The 19,993-nt window shown below is 45.0% G+C and overlaps 1 protein-coding gene across 2 annotated transcripts in view; it reads right to left on the bottom strand.

The window, feature by feature from the left end:
• RBM46 (RNA binding motif protein 46) overlaps positions 1 to 19,993 on the bottom strand; it is a 334,436-nt gene that overhangs the window by 248,700 nt on the left and 65,743 nt on the right. For both annotated transcript variants that reach the window (XM_029613106.1, XM_029613031.1), the window contains exon 2: positions 7,893 to 8,054. In XM_029613106.1, the coding sequence (XP_029468966.1) occupies positions 7,893 to 8,043 (151 nt within the window). In that variant the 5' untranslated portion in view covers positions 8,044 to 8,054. The remainder of the gene's footprint in view (positions 1 to 7,892; positions 8,055 to 19,993) is intronic.

Raw genomic sequence — 19,993 nt, 5'->3', positions numbered from 1 at the left:
CTATGCCTCTTGTCCTCCCTGACCTTCAACAAAGTCTTCGCTACCAGCAGAACTGGAGGATATTTGTGCAAGAGACCCTGGCCCAAATGGAGGGCGAAGGCGTCTGAGGCTAGCTTGCTTGTGCCCTGTATAAAGAGCAGAAGAAACCTTCCTGTTCCAAGGGGCTACAACAGGTTCATCTACAGCATACCCAGAGAAGGAAGTGTTGCCCTTGGTTTCAGGGACAACTTGTGGGGTCAGAACTATCAACTCAGTCTGAAACCACTACCCCATTCTCCAGACCAGCCAGATGTGTGGCTCTGAGCATTATCCCATGCGATAGGACTCATGACCATATCTAGACTGCCTCTTGACAAAGGAGGTAAGAACCAATACCTTCCTACTTGTTTACGTTGTACAGTGCCATTTGGTTGTCTGTCTGGATCAACACGATTTTGTTGGAAAGCTGATCTCTGAAAGCCCACAACACATACCGGAGCTCAAGGAAGTTGATTTGAAGCACGTTCCTGGGTGGATCAAACCCCTGAGTACGGAGCCCATTGGTATGCACACCCCCATCCCAGGGTGGACATATACGTTGTTTAGATAACTTGTACCTGTGGAATTTGGAAGGATACTCCCTATGGGAAATTTCCTGCCATGAAGACGAGTCCTGGAGTAGAGTGACCTGGATGCATTCCTGAAGATCCTGAATGACCTGAAGCCACTGGGATCTAGGGTCCATTGGGCTCTTTTCATGTGCAGGTGTGACAGGGGAGGAAAATGCATAGTTGCGGCCATATTAGCCCAACAGTCTTAATGAGCCAATCTGATGCCTGCTAGCTCCTTTGAATCTTTGCTGAGATGGCATGGCAGGAAGGCTTTGGCCTGAGCCATGTCTAGCAGGCCTTTGATGAAATCCAATTGAGGTGGCAGGCCGAAATGTGACTTGGAATAGTTTATTATGAACTCTAGTGACTCCAGCACCCAGACGTTAGAGTGCATGGATGCCTCGGCCCCCTGCCAGAGAGATGCTCTTGATCAGCCAATCATCCAGGTAGGGAAAAATGTTGCAATCCCAGTCTGCAAATATGTTCCATCACCACGACTAAGCATTTTGTGAAGACTTGCAGGGTGGATGCTAGTCCAAACAGCAGAACCTGATACTAGAAATGCCAGTTCCCACCACAAATCTAAGATACTTCCTGTGGCTGTGGAAAATTTTGATGTTAGTCTTTGAGATCGAGGAGAGCATAGCTAGTCCCCTTTTTTGCAGAAGAAAAGGATCAATTTATTTCATACATTGTATTCTTGTCTTCCCCCATTTTATGAAATGTGATACAAACAATGTGAATATGGTTTGTAATTATTTGAGAGAAGGTTGATGATTTGTACCCACATTTTTCTTGTATTTTCATGGTTAACTACTGAAGGAAATAATAAGTTCAAATTAAAAAAAAAAAAAGGATCAAGGTGCTCAGGGAAAGCATCATGAACTTCTCTCTTTTCAGAAATTTGTTCAAGGCCTTTAGGTCTAGATAGGATGGTGTCATTCCCCCCTCCCCCCCTCCAAGTTTTCTTTGGAATTGGGAAGTAGTAACGGGAGTAGATTCCCTACTAATCTCTACCCTGGTGGAATAAGGCTTCAAACCCGTTCAGCCATTAACAGGGAGAAGAGCCTGAAAGTAGCACCTCCTGATGAACTACGGGTCCCTAAATGGACTCGGAGGATGATTGACCAGGACATACATAAGTTTAATTTGTTTTCTCTGCGAATGATGCCAAGGACCCACTAGTCTGAGGTTACAATTTATTTATTTAAAAACATTTATTTACCACCAATATCAAACCAGTTACAATGGGCCACTGAAATGCATATAACAGCAGCCTGCCCTCAACTAGAGAGGCCTTTGACAAGGGTACCAAGTTTTTGGCTACACTCTCTCTCTGATCCAGTCAAAATCTCATCCCAGGAGAAGTCTACGGTGCTGTCTGGGGCTTAGGGGCCCTCTGTTGCCTGAGGTGGCTATGAGGGGCCTGCTGGTGCAAAGACTGAGACAGTGCAGGATAGTGTCCTAGATGAGGAGGCTGGGTCCTGAGTGTTCGCAAAGAGCTGGTGAAGTGCTGCCCAATTATTATGGATCTGCGCTATCGCATCCTTCACATGATCTCCGAAGTGATTCTCTCCTGTGAAAGGCATGTCGGCAAGTCATTCCCTCATTTGACAGAGATTAGAGATGCCCGTAACCAGGGATAAAGGGAGCCCTCCTCAGTATCATCGACAGGGGATGGATTCCATAGTACTCGGTTCTCAGCCAGAAGGCACTGAGTGCACACTGCCCCAGGAGTACGAACACGAAAGGAAACTTACAGAAAAATGTCAAAAAAAAAACCTGTCTATGAATGTTTAGAAGGGAAATATGAGGGACCCTGCATCTAGTGTAATCCCCACAGTACTGAAATGCAATAATCACTCAGAAAAAATCCTAAAAGTAGGAAAAATGTGACACACTCAATCACTGCAAACCACCGGGATCCACAGAAAGGCAAAGACTGAATGGACCCCACATGGCTGAGTGGTATAATGAACGCTCAGGCATGTTCAGAGGCTCAGAGTTCTAGCAATTTTAACATACGTTTTCCATGCCAGGCTCCACTGGATGACGCCACCCATGTGTGAGACTGAGGTATGACAGAATCAGTTTCTGACTTCCAGAAACCCAGAAAGGAGTGACCCCTGCCCCTTGAAGCCTGAGAACCCTTGAAAAAAGATGCCTGTTTACCAAGACTATAACACCTAGTATCATGAAACTGCCCTAGACCTCTGGAGGTACAGGAGAAGTGTATGGCATTCATGGCAGCCTTTGAGGCTTCAGATCTCCTAGGTTCTTCACCACCTGCTCTAGATCCTCTCCAAATAACCTCCCTTTAAAGGAAAGTTTACCTAACCAAGTCTTTGACTAAGTGTCCACAGCTACTGAGCAAGAAAAAAACCAAGAGAAGATCATACAAGGTATAAGCCAAAAAGGTTGCAGGAGACTCCATCCTAGCCACCTCCTCACTGGCAGCTGTTGCAACCACCGCTAGAGCACCCTGACCACAAAACCCCCACAGATAGAAATGTGAACCGCCAAAGCAAAAGTAGTAAATAAGTGTTTCAAAGGATTTTCTATCATGAAGGACCTTAAGAGAAGTGCTACCCTCTACTGGGTTGTGGTTCGCCTAGTAATTGCCGTGACAAGAGCATCCACACAGGGTATCTGAAACAAGCATTTAACCATATCTGAGAGGAGAGGATACACCTTTGCAACATCTGCTCCCCTTTGAACCCAACTCAGGAGCCTCCCAGACCATCTACTCTACTTCAGAATGAAGACAAAAGTTTTTGAAGACTTATAAACCCCCTTAATGATGGGATCCAATACAGGGGTCTCCTCAACCGCAACGTCTACTATTCTGAGGTAGGATACCACCTGATTTATTTTATTACACCATTTATATACTTCAATATGCAATAAAAATTATTCAGTGTGGATTACAATTAAAAATATCAAATGAGGGACAACCTCCTACCTTCTGCTCAAGATCTTCCTGAGAGATGAGTCGCTGCTGGCAACATCTTGGACACCTCACTGCTGGGTTCATCTAGGCATGGGAGCTCTTATAAGGCAGTGCTGTGCAGGTAACTGCTGCTGGCGCACCAAAAGGGGTTCACCCTTTACAACCATATTTTTACTCGGAGGATGGGGAAAAGGAAAGGAAAAACTCTGGCATCCCCTTCAGTCTCCACAGCGATTCATGAGCCTATGGACTCCCATGTTTTATGAGCTACTTCACTATTGCAGGTAATTCTGATTACCAAGGTAGCTGACGCCACGGAAGAGCATTCTCCCACACCTATGCCTCAACCTATGCAGAGGACATCCAGAGATTTTAAGCTTTATCCCCCCTGGTTCTACTGGTTCTTCCTTGATGGAGTCCTTGGGTGCTACTCAGGGTAATTTGGCTGGGACTTGCTCACCTTTGAGAAGTTTTAACAGGGAGGGAATTGAGGCTTTAACATTAGCACCAGCAAATTTGCTGGGTCAGAATGGAATTCCAGGCGTTCCAGCTCCAGTTATACCATCCCAGTCTTTTGGTATTAGTGATGTGATGTCTGTGGAACCAGAGAATGTAACATTTAAAAGCTATTTGGAGGATTGTATCTCACATAGACAATCTTTCTAGTACAGTTAATCAGCTATGTGCATATTTCACAGTAGCCTCAGATAAATGGCTTGATTTGGACTCGCAGATTGATTTATTTGAAACTAATTCTCTAGATTGGGCTAGTACTATTTCTAATATCCAAAATTACCTGTCGGCTGGTATTAAAGATAATTTGTCAATCCATCATAAATGTGAAATATTAGAGAATAAGTTATGCTCTAAAAGTCGGTCTGTTAAATTTCTGGAAGGCCCATTATATTTCAAGGATTTAACTATTTAGGAAATATGTAACAGAAACATTGCAATTCTCTCCTAATAGTGTTTCACTTTTCTGAAAGGTTTTACTTACCTAATAAGAGACAAGTTGTGAGTGTAGAGGAAGGCGCTACCAATGTATTGGTGCCCTTCTCAAGCTCTGACTTATCTCAAATTCTTCAGTCTTCCTAGAACAACTTTTGTTGTCTTTTGTGTGTGATATAGATAAGAGATTTTTCCAACAGTATTTTAGATACAAAGGCAGTTTAAAAGAATACAGGTCTTCCCAGATGTAGCTAGAGAGAAATAGATGAGGAGGAAGGCGTTGCTCCATATAAAACCTAAAGACCTCTCTCTAGGTGCCTCACTTTATTTAAAATTTCCTTGCAAATGTGTTGTGGGACTTCAGGGGAAAAAGCTGTCATCTTAGACCCTTCTAATCTTGAAACTTTTGAGGATAAAACTCCCCAGGCTAGGCATATGTCCTTTTTAAAGGCAGATTATTTTGGTTGTTTTTATACAGATAAATGATTGTTTAGACTGTTTCCAAATAAGCAGACAAGTTAGCCAGATAGCTTATCTTGGATATTCAACAGGATAAACATCCCGCTGAATAAATTCACTTAAAGTTATTAAGTCCCCTCTAACCAGATAACTAAGAAACCTAACCAGCTATGTTTGAAAACATCATTAGGTTTTTAAGTTATCCAGCTTGTGTGGCCAGATATCTTTCAAGATACCTTGTTAAGAAGCAAGTTATCTGGTAAAACAGCACTTTACAGTAAAAAAAAAAAAGTAATTGTTTGTGATCCAATTGCCTCCTCTCCCAAATTTCATAAAAGGCTCTGCTGTGCCGCCCCCCACCTCCCCCCCCTCGAAGCCTTCCTAAATCTGGAAAAAATAAGGTCCCCAGTTCCATTTTTAAATTGAAATTAGGCTGCCAAACCCCCACTCATTTTTCACCCAAAATCCCCTATGCTCTGGGCCACCCCTACCCTAAAACTTCAGCTGGGAGCAAGGAAAGTACTCATCTGCTCCCGGTGTTTCTATCACTGCTCTGTCAGAAGCAGTGCTGGAAGCATAAGCTACCCACAGTTTACACTTCCAGAACCTCTTTTAACTATACAGTGTGATTAACCACATATCTCTGAAGACATCCAGTTAAGTAGCAAACCAGCCACAGATGGCCGGATGACTTTAGACCTACCGAACTAACTCAAATCAACTACATTTAAACTACATTTAAACAGTAAGGGGTAATTAAGAGCTCAGTCCTCCAAAGCCAGGAGATACAAGCCAGCCCACACCGCACGGATTTTTAAAAAGCGCGAGTGTGCACGTACCTCCTGGCATGAATGCACACAATTTTTGGGGAAAAAGGGCAATGTGGGTATGGTCTGGGCGTGAGAATTCCCAGATTTTAGCATTAAAACAGAACTAACTATTTGCGCACAAGTTGCCATGCCGGGATCCCTATCCATGTAACTTTACTTCTGGCTATGGGATGGAATGTAACTAGTATGATAAAAAAAAAAAAGAGGCTATTTAGCAAGATTTGAAGGGTTAGAGCTAAAAGGTAGAAGAGGCAGGTTAAATTTGAGGATTATAAAGTCCCTCTACCTGGGCAGACTGGGAACAGTCTGGTAATTGCGTCGGTTGCGTTTACTAAAATCACTCCATTTACAAGTAGAGCCAGTATTTTCGCGCACATGCGCAAGCCCATATAAAATTGTGCGTACACGTACACGCATATTGCAGGTTTTATAACATACATGCATAGACGTGCGCATGTTATAAAACAGACGCGTCTCTGGACGCAAGCAGGCATCGCCTGTACATATACATGCACGGTGGCAATATTCAGCTGATGTAGGGTTTTTGGTCTAGTTAGCTGGATTAAACTATCTAGCAGTTTGCACTGCTGAATATTCCCTTCTATCTTAAAGTTAGCTGTTGCAATTGGCGGTCAAGGATTCCTCCCACAAAACCGGTGCACTCACCCATCGGGCCAGGTCCCAGCAGCCGCATTCTGAGTTGCCAGACCACATTCCGTTCCCGCGCTGCAGGACGCAGCCAATGTTCTCCCTAGGCCAGTGGTTCTCACTCTGTCCTGGGGACCCCCCCAGCCAGTCGGGTTTTCAGGATATCCACAGTGAATATGCATGAGAGAAAATTTGCATGTTATGGAGGCAGTGTATGCAAATTTTCTCTCATGCATATTCATTGTGGATATCCTGAAAACCCGACTGGCTGGGGGGGTCCCCAGGACAGGGTTGAGAACCACTGCCCTAGGCCCTCCTAAGGCATGTGCACACCCAACGACTCCACATTTAAAGGGCCTGCGGTGGAAAAGACCAGCGGCACTCTGTGATGACCTCATAGGGCCTATTAAAGGCCCCTGATGCATCTCCTCCTCGCCTCGGCAACAGGTCTCCCTCCAGTCTTTGTAGTGTGAGTTGCCTCAGCAATACTAAGTTCCTGAATTCATGTCTTCAGTTCCAGGGGGTCTTCATCTTCGGTTCCTGCTCCAGTCGTCTTCATCAACCTTTAATCTTCAGTCCTCATGGTCTGTTCCTCAGGTCTTCTGTGTTCCTCATCTCCTCGTTGCTCAACTGTTCTGCTCCTCACCTCCTTGCCCTGCCTATCTGTCCCACCTTTCCCCGGATGGATATCCAGTATTGACCTTGGCCTGCCGCCTACCTCTGACCCGAGCCTGCTTCCACATCACCTGTACGACCCAGCCTACTCAACATGATTTTTGGATCAGCAGAGGCTCCCACCTAAGACTGGGCTGGTATAAGTGAAGCTCCAGTTGGGCCTCTGCCTCTTCCAACTCCGCCTGCTGACAGTAAGGAACTGCAGGGCTCCAACCTGCAGGCTGTGTCAACTCTACCTTGGTCCAAGCATCCACAGCCGTAACATTAGAAGCATATGTTTATGCAACTAACTTTACGACAGGTCAGAGTTATGACTAGACTTAGCCGCATAAGTTACTCATTAATTCTGAATATCTAAGTTTGCCGCTTAACTTATGCAGCGAACTCCACTGCTCCCCAAAACGCCTTCCGACTGCCCCGAGAATGATCCCAATTTATGTACCTACATTCCAGCTGCATAACTAGTTAACCAGGTAAATTTAGGCGCATAAGTCTTTTAGTAGATCGTTTTGCCATTTAGACAACTTTTTATATAACTTTTCAGTTAGTTATCTGTCTAAATGCTTTTTGTATATCAACCTCTAAGATTTTGGCCTTAACACATTTATTCTGATATGCTACCTTACAAATTGTTAGAATAAACTAGCTAGAATGTCCAACAATAAATTAAAATCCTAGCCTATTCTGTACCAAAGATTAATATCCCTAAGATTTGGTTCTTAATTGGATTGGGCCACCATCAGTATTTTATTAGCACTGCCAAAAACATACAAAATACAATACAATGCTCACCTGGTGGAGGACCACCAAATTTCCTTTGTCCATTTTCTTGTACCATATTGTACCCAGTCTTTTCCATTAGAGCCAGTAAAGCCGCTTCATTCTGTGTCCCAGTTCGTGCTTTGCTGCATCCATTTGTTATATCTGAATTTTCATCATTCATACTTGCAGTAGCTTTAAAATAATAGAAAACAGAATTTTAAAATAACAGAGAAAGTGCTTTAACTAAAAAACAGAATTAAAGTAAAGCTTTTCACTAATAAAAAGGATCTTTTTTCTAAGCCATGTTAAAACAATTTGCTTTAATGCAAGTTAGCGCCTGCAGGATTTATTAAACAAATATTTTACTTATGTTGGGCCAACTTTCCTTTACAATATCAGTGATGAAGCAGATTTGATATGCATTAAACACCAAATTCGACTTTTAACATGCATTACTGCATTATCACTGCTTATAAATAGGTCCAAAAATGATCTAAAACTAAAATAAAATATTACTAACTTAAAAGCTAAAAAAAAAATCTAGCCTTCTAGTTTCATATTCTTGACTGCCATGTTTGTAAAAGTAATCCAGATAGAAAAAGATATACTGTTCATGGCCAGAAAAAAATGGCAATGCATATATAATAATTTTTATGTCGATAAGCAGGCTTATTTAGCCATGCTGTCTGGATGACATCATCCAGTCATCACAAGGCGGAGCTTTCTTTCTAAGCTCAAAATCTTTTGTGTGCGGCTCTTTTCTCTGTAGGATCGAGCATTCTCCTCAGCTTTATTTTTTTCGCACCTCTGCACAGACATGTGGGGCCATTCTCTCTTTCTCTTCAGTAAAAAAAAAAAAAAAGAGAAGAACATCAATGAATGTCCAAATTGGGATTTAAATTCTGTGAATGTGGAAAAATCATGTCTGTGACCGGGCGCAAATTTGTGCCTCAGTCCCAATCATGATCAAGCGACCTGTGAGCTCAGCGCCATCAAGTGGCTAGGATCTTAAAAGACTAAAAGAAGAAAAGTCAGGATTTTATGCTCAGTCTCCAGCAGATGGAAGATCCCACGCAGTCTTCTCCAGGACCAAAGACTTCACATCCAGATCGAGCAAGACACTCTACCTCACTTGGATCCAACTGCCTATTAACAGCACAGCAGCGCCTCAATGATATTGGCGCACACCGCTCCAAGGACATCAAAGCACATTGGACCACCGAAGAAATCTGCGCAGAGCACTACAATGAAGCGGACCAACAAGCTGACTCGGCAAACACAGTGGGCAAAATCTAACTTACCAATGCCAATTAAATCTTCCAAACACACAAAGATTTCACCTAGTCCCATATCAGACTTGCTTTCAAAGTTTATTGTACAACCAGATCTGTCACCATTGGGAGACATGGTGAAATCACCATCTCGCAATCCCTTATTACAGTGGTTTGATCAGAAAGTAGAAGAGGAATTGCCAATGGAGCGGATCTCGCCAGAATCTAGTCAATCCAAAGGGGAACTCTGACTGACCCAACACCGCTGCTCCCCCTCTTTTCAAGAATCCTTATGGGACAAGCCAAAACTACAACTATCAGAACCTCTGGCACCTAGACCTGCTGCAGCAAGGTAAAATATCTTAAAAGCAGCAATACCATTGTCTCGGTGACACAGATCCACATCTCATCAATCTACTAGCTCTGCGTCCTCATTTGTAAGGTCTCGTATAAAGCCGCCTATCAACTCTCATGGTCATAAATACAGATCAGCAGCAGATGAAATACGGACACAAAACTTCCATTTTGAAGTCCTTTTTTGATAGTCTACCTACTCAGCAGGAGACGGGGACCCCGCATTCCCTACTTCAATCCGAGGCAGGTCATTCTTATCACTCTGACCATGCTCCTTCACCTTCAAAGCTAAGCATTAGCCTGCAGGACTCAAACAGCCCTCCAGTCTCGCCAATATTGTCTCACCACCCTGAGTCTCCACCTTCCTCACCGGGAGGGCTCAACGGGCATCCCTTTATATCCTCTAGAAGAACTGGTTCAACCATCATCATCTCCAGAGGACCTAACTTATTCCAAGTTTTTAGAAAAAGTGGGGATTGTACTAAAACTGAAACTAGGAAAGTACCTGATCCTAGGGCTGAGACAATGGGCATCTTAAAAATTTTGGAGGTGCTGTCAGAGCCTACCGCTCTTCCTTCTCATTCGTTACTGGACTAAGTCATGGAAAGGGCATGGGAGTCCCCTAATTTTCTGGTCATAACATCCAGGAAATTGGATCTCAAATATAAAATGCAAAAATCCACCCACTGCAGCATGGTTCAAATTCCGCATGCTTCAGCTGTGGTAGAGTCTGCGATGAAAAAGGCAAAGAAAACGAGGGTGCATTCCAATACACCTGGAAAAGATGGCAAGTTGTTAGATGAATTTGGCAAGAGGATTTTTAAGAATTCCATGCTCAATGTTCAAATTCACCAACATCAACTTTATATAATGCAATATTTGTATGAAAGGGTATCGGGTTTTGAACACATTTTCTCACAGCAACAAGGAGATATGGGAACACCTTACCCACTTGCAGACTTACAAGAGGGCTTACATCACCTTCTAAGAACAACCTATGAGGGGTTTGATACTTCAGCCAGATCCTCAGCAGCTTCTATAGCAGCCAGACTTCTAGCATGCCTCCATTCTAGTGCAATAAGAAATGATGTGCACAATAAATTAGCAAACTTACCGTGCAAGGGAGACAACCTCTTTGAGAAACATAGGGAAAATCTCTCAAATCAAAGAGCAAAATATAGTGGTACAATCTTTAACATCTCCAATTGAAACACCATCTTCTAATAGAAAATATTTTTTAAACTACATGAAAAACTTCTAGCTCATACAGGGGTTACCAAAATTACCATCTACTACTAATCTCCCTCCTATCAGCAGCCAAGATGACAAGGTCAGCAGCAGCAACAGAAGAAACCTCAAGGAGTCAATGACCCCAGAAGGTGCAACAATCAGAGTCCAGAAGCAACAGAATTTAAGGGACAGCCAGCCACAACACCCATGGCATGTCAGAGACAGAATTTCATCCTTATTCCATGCTTGATCCAAGATAACAACCATTCAGTGAGTTCTGGAGAATTTCCCAAGGTTACTGGCTACAGTTCATTCAGGTACCCCATTACCACACTCAGTAGCCTGCACCAGCAGACAATCTCACATACTACTATTTCAACAGGAAGTAAGAACTCTGTTGGACCAACAAGTGATCCGCCCTGTTCCACCTTCCCAGATACCCAAGGGCTACGTCTCCCAGTACTTTCTCATTACCAAGAAATTGGGATGTCTCCATCCAATCCTAGACTCACATTCTCTCACGTTTGTCAAAAACAGAAATTCAAAATGACCTCTTTGAAGGTAATTCTCCCTTTCCTGCAACCCAACAACTGGATGCGATCTTTGGAGCTAAAGGATGCCAACACTCACATTCCTATCCACAGAGCCTACTGGCAGTACCTTTGCTTCCAAACTGGGAACCATCATTATCAATACAATGTGGTCCCTTTTGGACTCTAATCTGCCCCGAGAGTGTTCACAAAATGTCTTGCGGTAGTTGTGGTTCACTTATGGAAACAGAGGATCCGTATATTCCCATACCTTGACAACTGGCTAACTATATCTCCAAATCCAGACACATTAGGGGATCACCTAAAAGGGACAAGTCAATGCTTAGACTTGGGTTGGATTATAAATTACGAGAAAATCCCAGCTTCACCCGACTCCAAACTATTCAATCTATAGGGGCAAAAATTCACACCCCACTATGCAGGGCTTTCCTACCTCAGGACAGAGTTCAAACCCTGCGCACTCAATGTAAAGTTCTCTTCAATCTGAATGCAATGACAGTACGCCGAGTTCTTGCTTTATTGGGGTACACGGCAGCAGGGATTCATGTCGTCCCTCACACTCAACTCCACATGAAACGACTTCAATGGGGATTAAAGTTTCAATGGAATCAGCGACACCAGATGATGTAAAAAGAATTTGGCTCACAATCTCAACGAAGAAAGATAGCCTTCAGTATTATCCAAAGGAGCACCATTCAGAAATCCTCCCCATCAATTGATCATTACAACAGATGCGTCAAAGAAAGGATGGTGAGCCCACCTACTTCAATGGAAAACCCAAGGCTTATGGTCGCTGGCAGAAAGCCACCTGCAGATAAATCTCTTGGAACTAAGAGCCATAAAACATGTACTTCAGACATTCCAGTCAACAATTCAGAGAATATCTATACTGATCTGCACGAACAATCAATTAGCTATGTTCTACATAAACAAAGGAGGGTCAGGTTCCAGGACTCTGCAAAGAGGCAATCCAGATATACAAATGGTCAGAACAAAACAAAATATTTCTCCAAGAATCATACCTACCGGGATTGACAAACAATGAAGTGGACAAACTCAGCAGGATTTTTTCATCCATACAAATAGTATCTGGACCAAAGAACAGTGGACTATCTATTTGATCAATGGGGAACACTTTGCGTGGATATTTTCACAACAGATCTCAACACAAAAGGTGAAAGCCATTTATTTGATTCTCCCCAGCAATCATAGAATATCCCAGGATGCGTTTCTAATATCTTGGACAGAAAGCCTATTCTATGCCTACTCTCCAATTCCACTCATATCTCGAACAAAACTGAAATGTATATCAGACAAGGCAGAAATTATACTTTATAGCTCCAGCGTGACAGAGAGAACCATGCTTTGCCTATCTAATACAACTCTTGACTCAAACGCCTCTGTTTCTAGGAAACAGCGCAAGAATTCTAACCCATGAAGGTGGGGGGGACGTTCATTCACCTGATGCACTCTTCTCTTCAACTCACAGCATGGAAATTGAGCGGGAGGTATTAGGTTATCTCCAACTGCCACCACAAATCACGGAAATGTTAATAGCAGCCAGGAAATTGTCCACAAGAAGGAACTACTCTTTCAATTGAAGAGATACTCTAATTGGTATGTCCAATGGAGCATTGATCCCTTTCACTTGCTCCCTGTTGCGACTGTCGCTGCCCGGCGTCCCGGACCGGCAAGACGCTGCACTCCGCCAAGTTCCCAGAAGCCTAAGGGCGCGTGCACGGCGCGGCCCCGACTCAAGTACGAGCAGTGGCGCGAACCTCAGGGGCGTCCCCCTGAGATGACATCATCCACAACAGATATTTAAGGTCTCTGAATTCGCTAACTAATCGAGTTAGCAAGGAAAGATTTTCTTACGCTCCTAGCTACTCTGCCTCCTCGGACTTACCAGGGGTACCCGCTCCTCGGGGGCCTCGTTTCTGATTTGCCTTTCAGGTCACAGTCTGGAACCGGTACTCGCTCCTCGAGGGCCCACGTTCTCGGACCTGCTTCTGAGTACCACTTCTGCCAGGAAGTCATCGCTGCCTACAACATCAGTGAGTTACCATCCTTCTCTCAGAGCTTTCCCTGGAACCAGGTACTCGCTCCTCGAGGGCTTAATCCATTCCAGCTCCTGGGCTGCTTCAAGGGACAGATGTAGACTGGAAAATCCCATCTGCAGAAACTAAAAATAGTAGAGCGATAGTGGATGCCATGCAAGTATCTTTGTTCAAACAAATGGTATTAGAACCCACGAGAGAAGGAACTATACTCGACTTAGTGCTCACTAATGGAGATAATGTCTCCGATGTCCAGGTGGGCGCCCACCTCATCACCAGTGATCATCAAACGGTATGGTTTAATATCACTAAAAGAATAGGGAAAAGAACCACAAAGACCCGAGTTTTACAGTTCAAAAACACGGACTTTGAGGAAATGGGGAAGTACCTGGTGGAAGAACTAAAGGATGGGAGAACGAGAGAGATGTGGAACAGCAGTGGACCAATCTAAAAGGAGCAATCACCAAGGCAACTACTCTATATGTTAGAAATGTAAAGAAAAGCAAAAGAAAATTGAAACCTATCTGGTTCTCAAAGGCGGTAGCTGACAAAACTAAAGCTAAAAGAACAGCATTCAAGAAATATAAAAGATCCCAAAGGGAGGAACACAAAGAAGAATATTTGATTCAACTGAGGGAGACGAAGAAATTAATCAAGTTGGCAAAAAGTCAAGCGGAAGAGAGGATTGCCAAGGAGATAAAAAATGGTGACAAAACATTTTTCAGATACATCAGCGAAAAGAGAAAAGTCCATAGTGGTATTGTGAAATTGAAAGGTGGTAATGATCAATGTGTGGAGAGAGACGAAGAAATAGCAGAAATATTAAACGAATACTTCAGTTCTGTGTTCACTAAAGAAGACCAAGAAGGACCATCTCTACACAACAAGAAACTGGAGGGAAGTGGAATAGATGAAAATCCGTTTACAGTAGAAAATGTATGGGAAGAGCTAAAGAATCTGAAAGTGGACAAAGCCATGGGGCCTGATGGGATTCATCCAAGGATACTGAGGGAGCTCAGAGATGTTCTGGCGGGTCCACTGTGTGACCTGTTCAATAGATCCCTAGAAACGGGAGTGGTACCGAGAGATTGGAGAAAAGCGGTGGTGGTCCCGCTTCACAAGAGTGGGAACAGAGAGGAGGCTGGCAACTACAGACCAGTTAGCCTCACTTCAGTGGTGGGAAAAGTAATGGAGTCACTGCTGAAAGAGAGAATAGTGAAATATCTACAGTCCGGAGAATTGACGGACCAGAGGCAACATGGATTCACCAGGGGAAGATCCTGTCAGATAAATCTGATTGACTTTTTTGACTGGGTATCCAAGGAATTGGATCAAGGAAGAGCACTCGATGTCATCTACTTGGATTTCAGCAAAGCATTTGATACGGTTCCGCACAGGAGACTGGTGAATAAAACAAGAAGCTTAGGAGTGAGTGCCGAAGAGGTGACCTGGATTGCAAATTGGTTGACGGACAGAAGACAATGTGTGATGGTAAATGGTACTTTCTCTGAAGAGAGAGCGGTTTTAAGTGGTGTACCGCAAGGATCGGTGTTGGGACCAGTCCTGTTCAATATCTTTGTGAGCGACATTGCGGACGGGATAGAAGGTAAGGTTTGTCTTTTTGCGGATGACACTAAGATCTGCAACAGAGTGGACACGCCGGAAGGAGTAGAGAGGATGAGACGGGATTTAAAGAAACTGGAAGAGTGGTCGAAGATATGGCAGCTGAGATTCAATGCCAAGAAGTGCAAAGTCATGCATATGGGGAGTGGAAATCCGAATGAACTGTATTTGATGGGGGGGGGAAGGCTGATGTGCACGGAGCAGGAGAGGGACCTTGGGGTGATAGTGTCTAATGATATGAAGTCTACGAAACAATGCGACAAGGCGATAGCAAAAGCCAGAAGAATGCTGGGCTGCATAGAGAGAGGAATATCGAGTAAGAAAAGGGAAGTGATTATCCCCTTGTACAGGTCCTTGGTGAGGCCTCACCTGGAGTACTGTGTTCAGTTCTGGAGACCGTATCTACAAAGAGACAAAGACAAGATGGAAGCGGTTCAGAGAAGGGCGACCAGGAAGGTGGAGGATCTTCATCGGATGACGTACAAGGAGAGATTGAAGAATCTAAATATGTACACCCTGGAGGAAAGGAGGAGCAGGGGTGATATGATTCAGACTCTCAGATACTTGAAAAACTTTAATGATCCAAAGACAACAACAAACCTTTTCAGTAGGAAAAAAATCAGCAGAACCAGAGGTCACAAGCTGAGGCTCCGGGGAGGAAGACTAAGAACCAATGTCAGGAAGTATTTCTTCACGGAAAGGGTGGTGGATGCCTGGAATGCCCTTCCGGAGGAAGTGGTGAAGTCTAAAACTGTGAAGGACTTCAAAGGGGCGTGGGATAAACCCTGTGGATCCATCAAGTCTAGTGGGCATAAATAGAGAGGAGGCAGCAAACACTGCACGGAGCGGCAGTAGCCACTGAGGCATTCACGGAGCGGGATGCCAGTGGCCAGTAGTTGGTGTTCCACCTTCAGGCAGCAAAACACTGCACGGAGCGGCAGTAGCCACTGAGGCATTCACGGAGCGGGATGCCAGGGGCCAGTAGTTGGTGTTCCACTTTCATGCAACAAAACACTGCACGGAGCGGCAGTAGCCACAGTGGCATTCACGGAGCGGGATGCCAGTGCCAGTGGTTGGTGTTCCACCTTCACGGAGCGGAAGGAAGGAGGGCTGCCATCTCAAAAAAAAACAAAACAAACAAACAAGCAAACAAAACAGGGGTGGGTAAGGGGCAGGGGTGTGGCCTGCTGGTTGCGGCGGCTGCTACCCCTGATTGAGTTGGATGTTCACTAGGATGGCGCTGCTCTCTGCATTGGTGGAGGGGTGGAAGGGAATTGGGGCCGGAGGGTGCTGGAAGCCAATAGAGACGGGTGGGAGGGAGAAAAAGGGGGGGGGGGGGGGGAATGGATAAACTGCGTAGCTTGCTGGGCAGACTGGATGGGCCGTTGGTCTTCTTCTGCCGTCACTTCTATGTTTCTATGTTTCTATGTATTGTGTGAGTGTTACCATCAAGGTTCTATTGCTGAACTCTGCATACCCTGCCTACTCACTATACTTAGTTTCTCTACAGCTCTACCATCCTGGGATTGCTGTTCCAGTATCTGAGAGACTACAGCCCAGCCGAGCACTTCCAGCTCACTACTGCCACCTCTGGTGGTTCAATATACTGTTTAATAAAAGAACTAGTGTGTGTCTGTCTCCAAACTCTGAGCCTGACCGTTGGTCCCACTCTGGATCTGGGGGCGTGGTCATCTGCCACCGGCCCAAGGATCCACCCACAACTATCCCAAATAATAACAGATTGCTAACTCCATGGATCCGGCACAACTCAATGCCTTGCAGGCCATACCGGGCCTGGCCCAGCGGATTGTGGAGCAGCAAGACGCCTTGGAGAAACTAACTTCAGCGTTTCATCAGCTACACATACAGAATGTTCAAGGTACAGCTTCCAACCATGAAGGTCAGTTACAGGAGGTAACCTTAAAGACTGCTGTACCACTGGCTGCTCCAATCTGCTTTTCCGGAGAAATCCAGAAGACCCGGGGCTTTTTAAACCAGTGCTGCATGCATTTTGCTTTACAGCCATCATTGTTTCCTACGGCTCTCTCCAAGACTACCTACATCCTTTCATACCTGGATGGTAGGGCCTTGTCTTGGGCATCCACCTTGTGGGAACGCAAGGACCCCATTTTGCAGGACATAGAAGGATTTATGGACTTGTTTAAATCCGTTTTCGAAGACCCTGCTCGAACTTCTGTAATCGGTTCTGAATTGGTTGAATTGAAACAAGGCAACAGATCTTTGGCTGAATTTGCCATACAGTTCAAAACTCTTGCAGTGGAACTCTGCTGGGACCCCAAATGTCTCAAGACTCTCTTTTGTAGAGGCCTGGATACCCGTTTAAAGGACAAGCTGGCTGCTTGCGAAACACCTGACTCGCTGGACGAATTAGTAGCCTTGGCCACTCGGATTGATCACCAGCTCCGGGACAAGGTGAAGGAACTCCGGCCTAAGGTGTTACCTGGGTCGAAACAGGCTAGTGCTGCATCTGCACCTCGGATGGTTCCAGGAATCCTTGTTGCTGATAAAGATGAACCGATGCAACTTGGTCATGGACATTTAACTTCCAAAGAAAGACGACTTCGGAAGATTTGCGGCCTTTGCATGTACTGTGGTCAGCCCGGCCATGATGTCTCTATATGCTCCATTTGTCCGGAAAATGGACGGGCCTAAGTCCTGCAGGAGGACTGTTCTTAGGCCATACTGCGCCCTCTCCTCCGCTCTCTCTCCCAATCTCCTTGACCTACGGACCGGTCACAGTTCAGACTCCTGCCCTAGTGGACTCTGGGGCAGGAAGCAACTTCATTCTCAGACGTCTAGTGGAATACTTGAGGATTCCCCTCAAGTTGAAAGATCCACTACTGTTATCCTCCATTCATGGAGAGCCCTTACCGGGCGACATGACTTGCCAAACCGTACCAGTTACTCTCCGCATTGGAGCTCTCCATACGGAATCGTTCTCCTTCTTTGTACTGGAAAAGGCCATGCACTCTATCGTCCTGGGGTTACCCTGGTTACAAGTGCACCAACCCCAATTTGACTGGGCATCCGTGGATCTCTCCCGCTGGGGCCCAGAATGTCATGGGAAGTGTCTTCAGGAAATTTTGCCTAGTGCATGCCTACGACTCCAGTGATGCCAGGGCTGCCGCCCCAATACGCATCCTTCAGGGATGTATTCGCCAAAGAAGCGGCTGATATTCTTCCTCCACATAGGCCCTATGACTGTGCCATAAGACTGAAGCCCAACACTGAGCCACTGCGTTATTCTCAGCTCTTGAGAATAAAGCAATGTCGGAATACATTGAAGAAAATCTCCAGAAGGGCTTTATCTGACCATCAAAGTCGCCGGCCGGCGCAGGCTTTTTCTTTGTGGGGAAGAAGGACGGTACCCTACATCCATGTATCGATTACCGAGGTCTAAATGAAATCACGATCAAAGACCGTTACCCCTTGCCGTTAATCTCGGAGCTGTTTGACAGGCTGCAAGGGGCCAAGATATTTTCAAAGCCTGACCTGAAGGGGGGCCTACAACCTCATTCGCAGTCAGAGCGGCGACGAATGGAAAACAGCCTTCAATAATGCCGTTCTGGTTATGCAATGCACCTGCCATTTTCCAAAATATGATGAACGACATCTTGCGGGATCTGCTGTACAAGAACGTTGTGGTCTACCTGGACGATATACTCATCTTCTCCCAGGATTTGGACACCTACATTGCAGACGTTAAAGTTCTCTACCGTCTCCGCGAACACCGGCTGTACGCCAAACTCTAAGTGTGAATTTCACAAAGACTCTGTGCCTTTTCTAGGCTACATACTGTCAAAGGAAGGCTTCCAAATGGACCCTCACAAACTTGTATGTATCAAGAATTGGTCTCAACCCACCAGCCTGAAGGCTTTAAGGAGATGCCTGGGGTTCATCAATTACTATCGAAGCTTTATAAAGAATTATTCTTCTTTAACCGTACCCTTTACTGCGATGACTCGTAAGGGTGCCAAAGCTTCAAAATGGTCAGCAGAGGCAATTTCCGCATTCAAGAAATTAAAGACTGCCTGTTCTGTCCCCATTAATGGGTACATGTTTGTGTTTGTAGATAGTGCAGCCCACCTGTGTTTACCACAGCCCCTCCTTACTAGTAATTGTGACACTTTCAGTAACCCAGCAGAGAAGTCTGAAAGCCCTGCCTTTAAAAGGGAGTATGCCTTTAACAAAAGCCCCCTCCCCTTCAGGTTCCCTCCTGAGTCACTGGGTCCTGGGCTCTCTGCTATTGGTTCTCGCCCTTACCTCAGCCTGAGGAGAGTTTCTCCGGTATTCATTGCCATGACGGTGGGTTAGTCCCAGCCAAGCCAGCAGCAGACTTACATGCCTGTAACCGTTGTTACAGAACAGCTTTTTACGTTCCTCCTACCGCTTATTTATAAGACTAATCAGCCTCAACCCCACGTTTTCTTTCCCTGCGCCCCAAGAATCTTCACCTTCCTTCCCCTGCCTTCATCCAGCTACAAGGATCTCTGCCAGTGGCACAGACGTTTGAAACAAACTCTTGTAAGTAGTTATAAATTAGCTTTACAATGAAGATTTCAAACTTAAAGATCTTTGTGTGAGGACTGATTGGGTGGAACGTTAGCTGCTTTGAATGAGGGAACTTGGAAAGTTTCTGTGAAGCAAAACAGTAAAAAAGTTGTACAGTGAAATGCTGTACAGTTGAGAACTGTACACTGCCTTCTCCACAGAACCGTGCTTGCGGCATCCAGACCCCAATAAGCCCTTCATAGTAGAAGTTGATGCTTCAGATGTGGGGGTAGGGGCTGTGTTGAGCCAATCTGGAGACTCGAAAGCCTTACGTCCCAGTTTATTCTTCTCACGAAGATTCTCTCCAGCCGAGAAAAACTATGGGATCGGTGATAAACAGCTCTTGGCAATAAAGCTTGCATTCGAGGAATGGCGGCCTTGGCTCGAAGGCGCTCAACATCAAATAACCGTATTCACAGATCATAAAAACCTAGAGTATCTCCGCCACGCTCAACGACTGAATGACAGACAGG

The sequence above is a fragment of the Rhinatrema bivittatum genome, chromosome 1 (assembly GCF_901001135.1).
Source record: "Rhinatrema bivittatum chromosome 1, aRhiBiv1.1, whole genome shotgun sequence".
Classification (NCBI taxonomy): Eukaryota; Metazoa; Chordata; class Amphibia; order Gymnophiona; family Rhinatrematidae; genus Rhinatrema; species Rhinatrema bivittatum.
The sequence above is the reverse complement of the archived record's forward strand: the minus strand, read 5'-3'. Positions and strand labels throughout refer to the sequence as shown.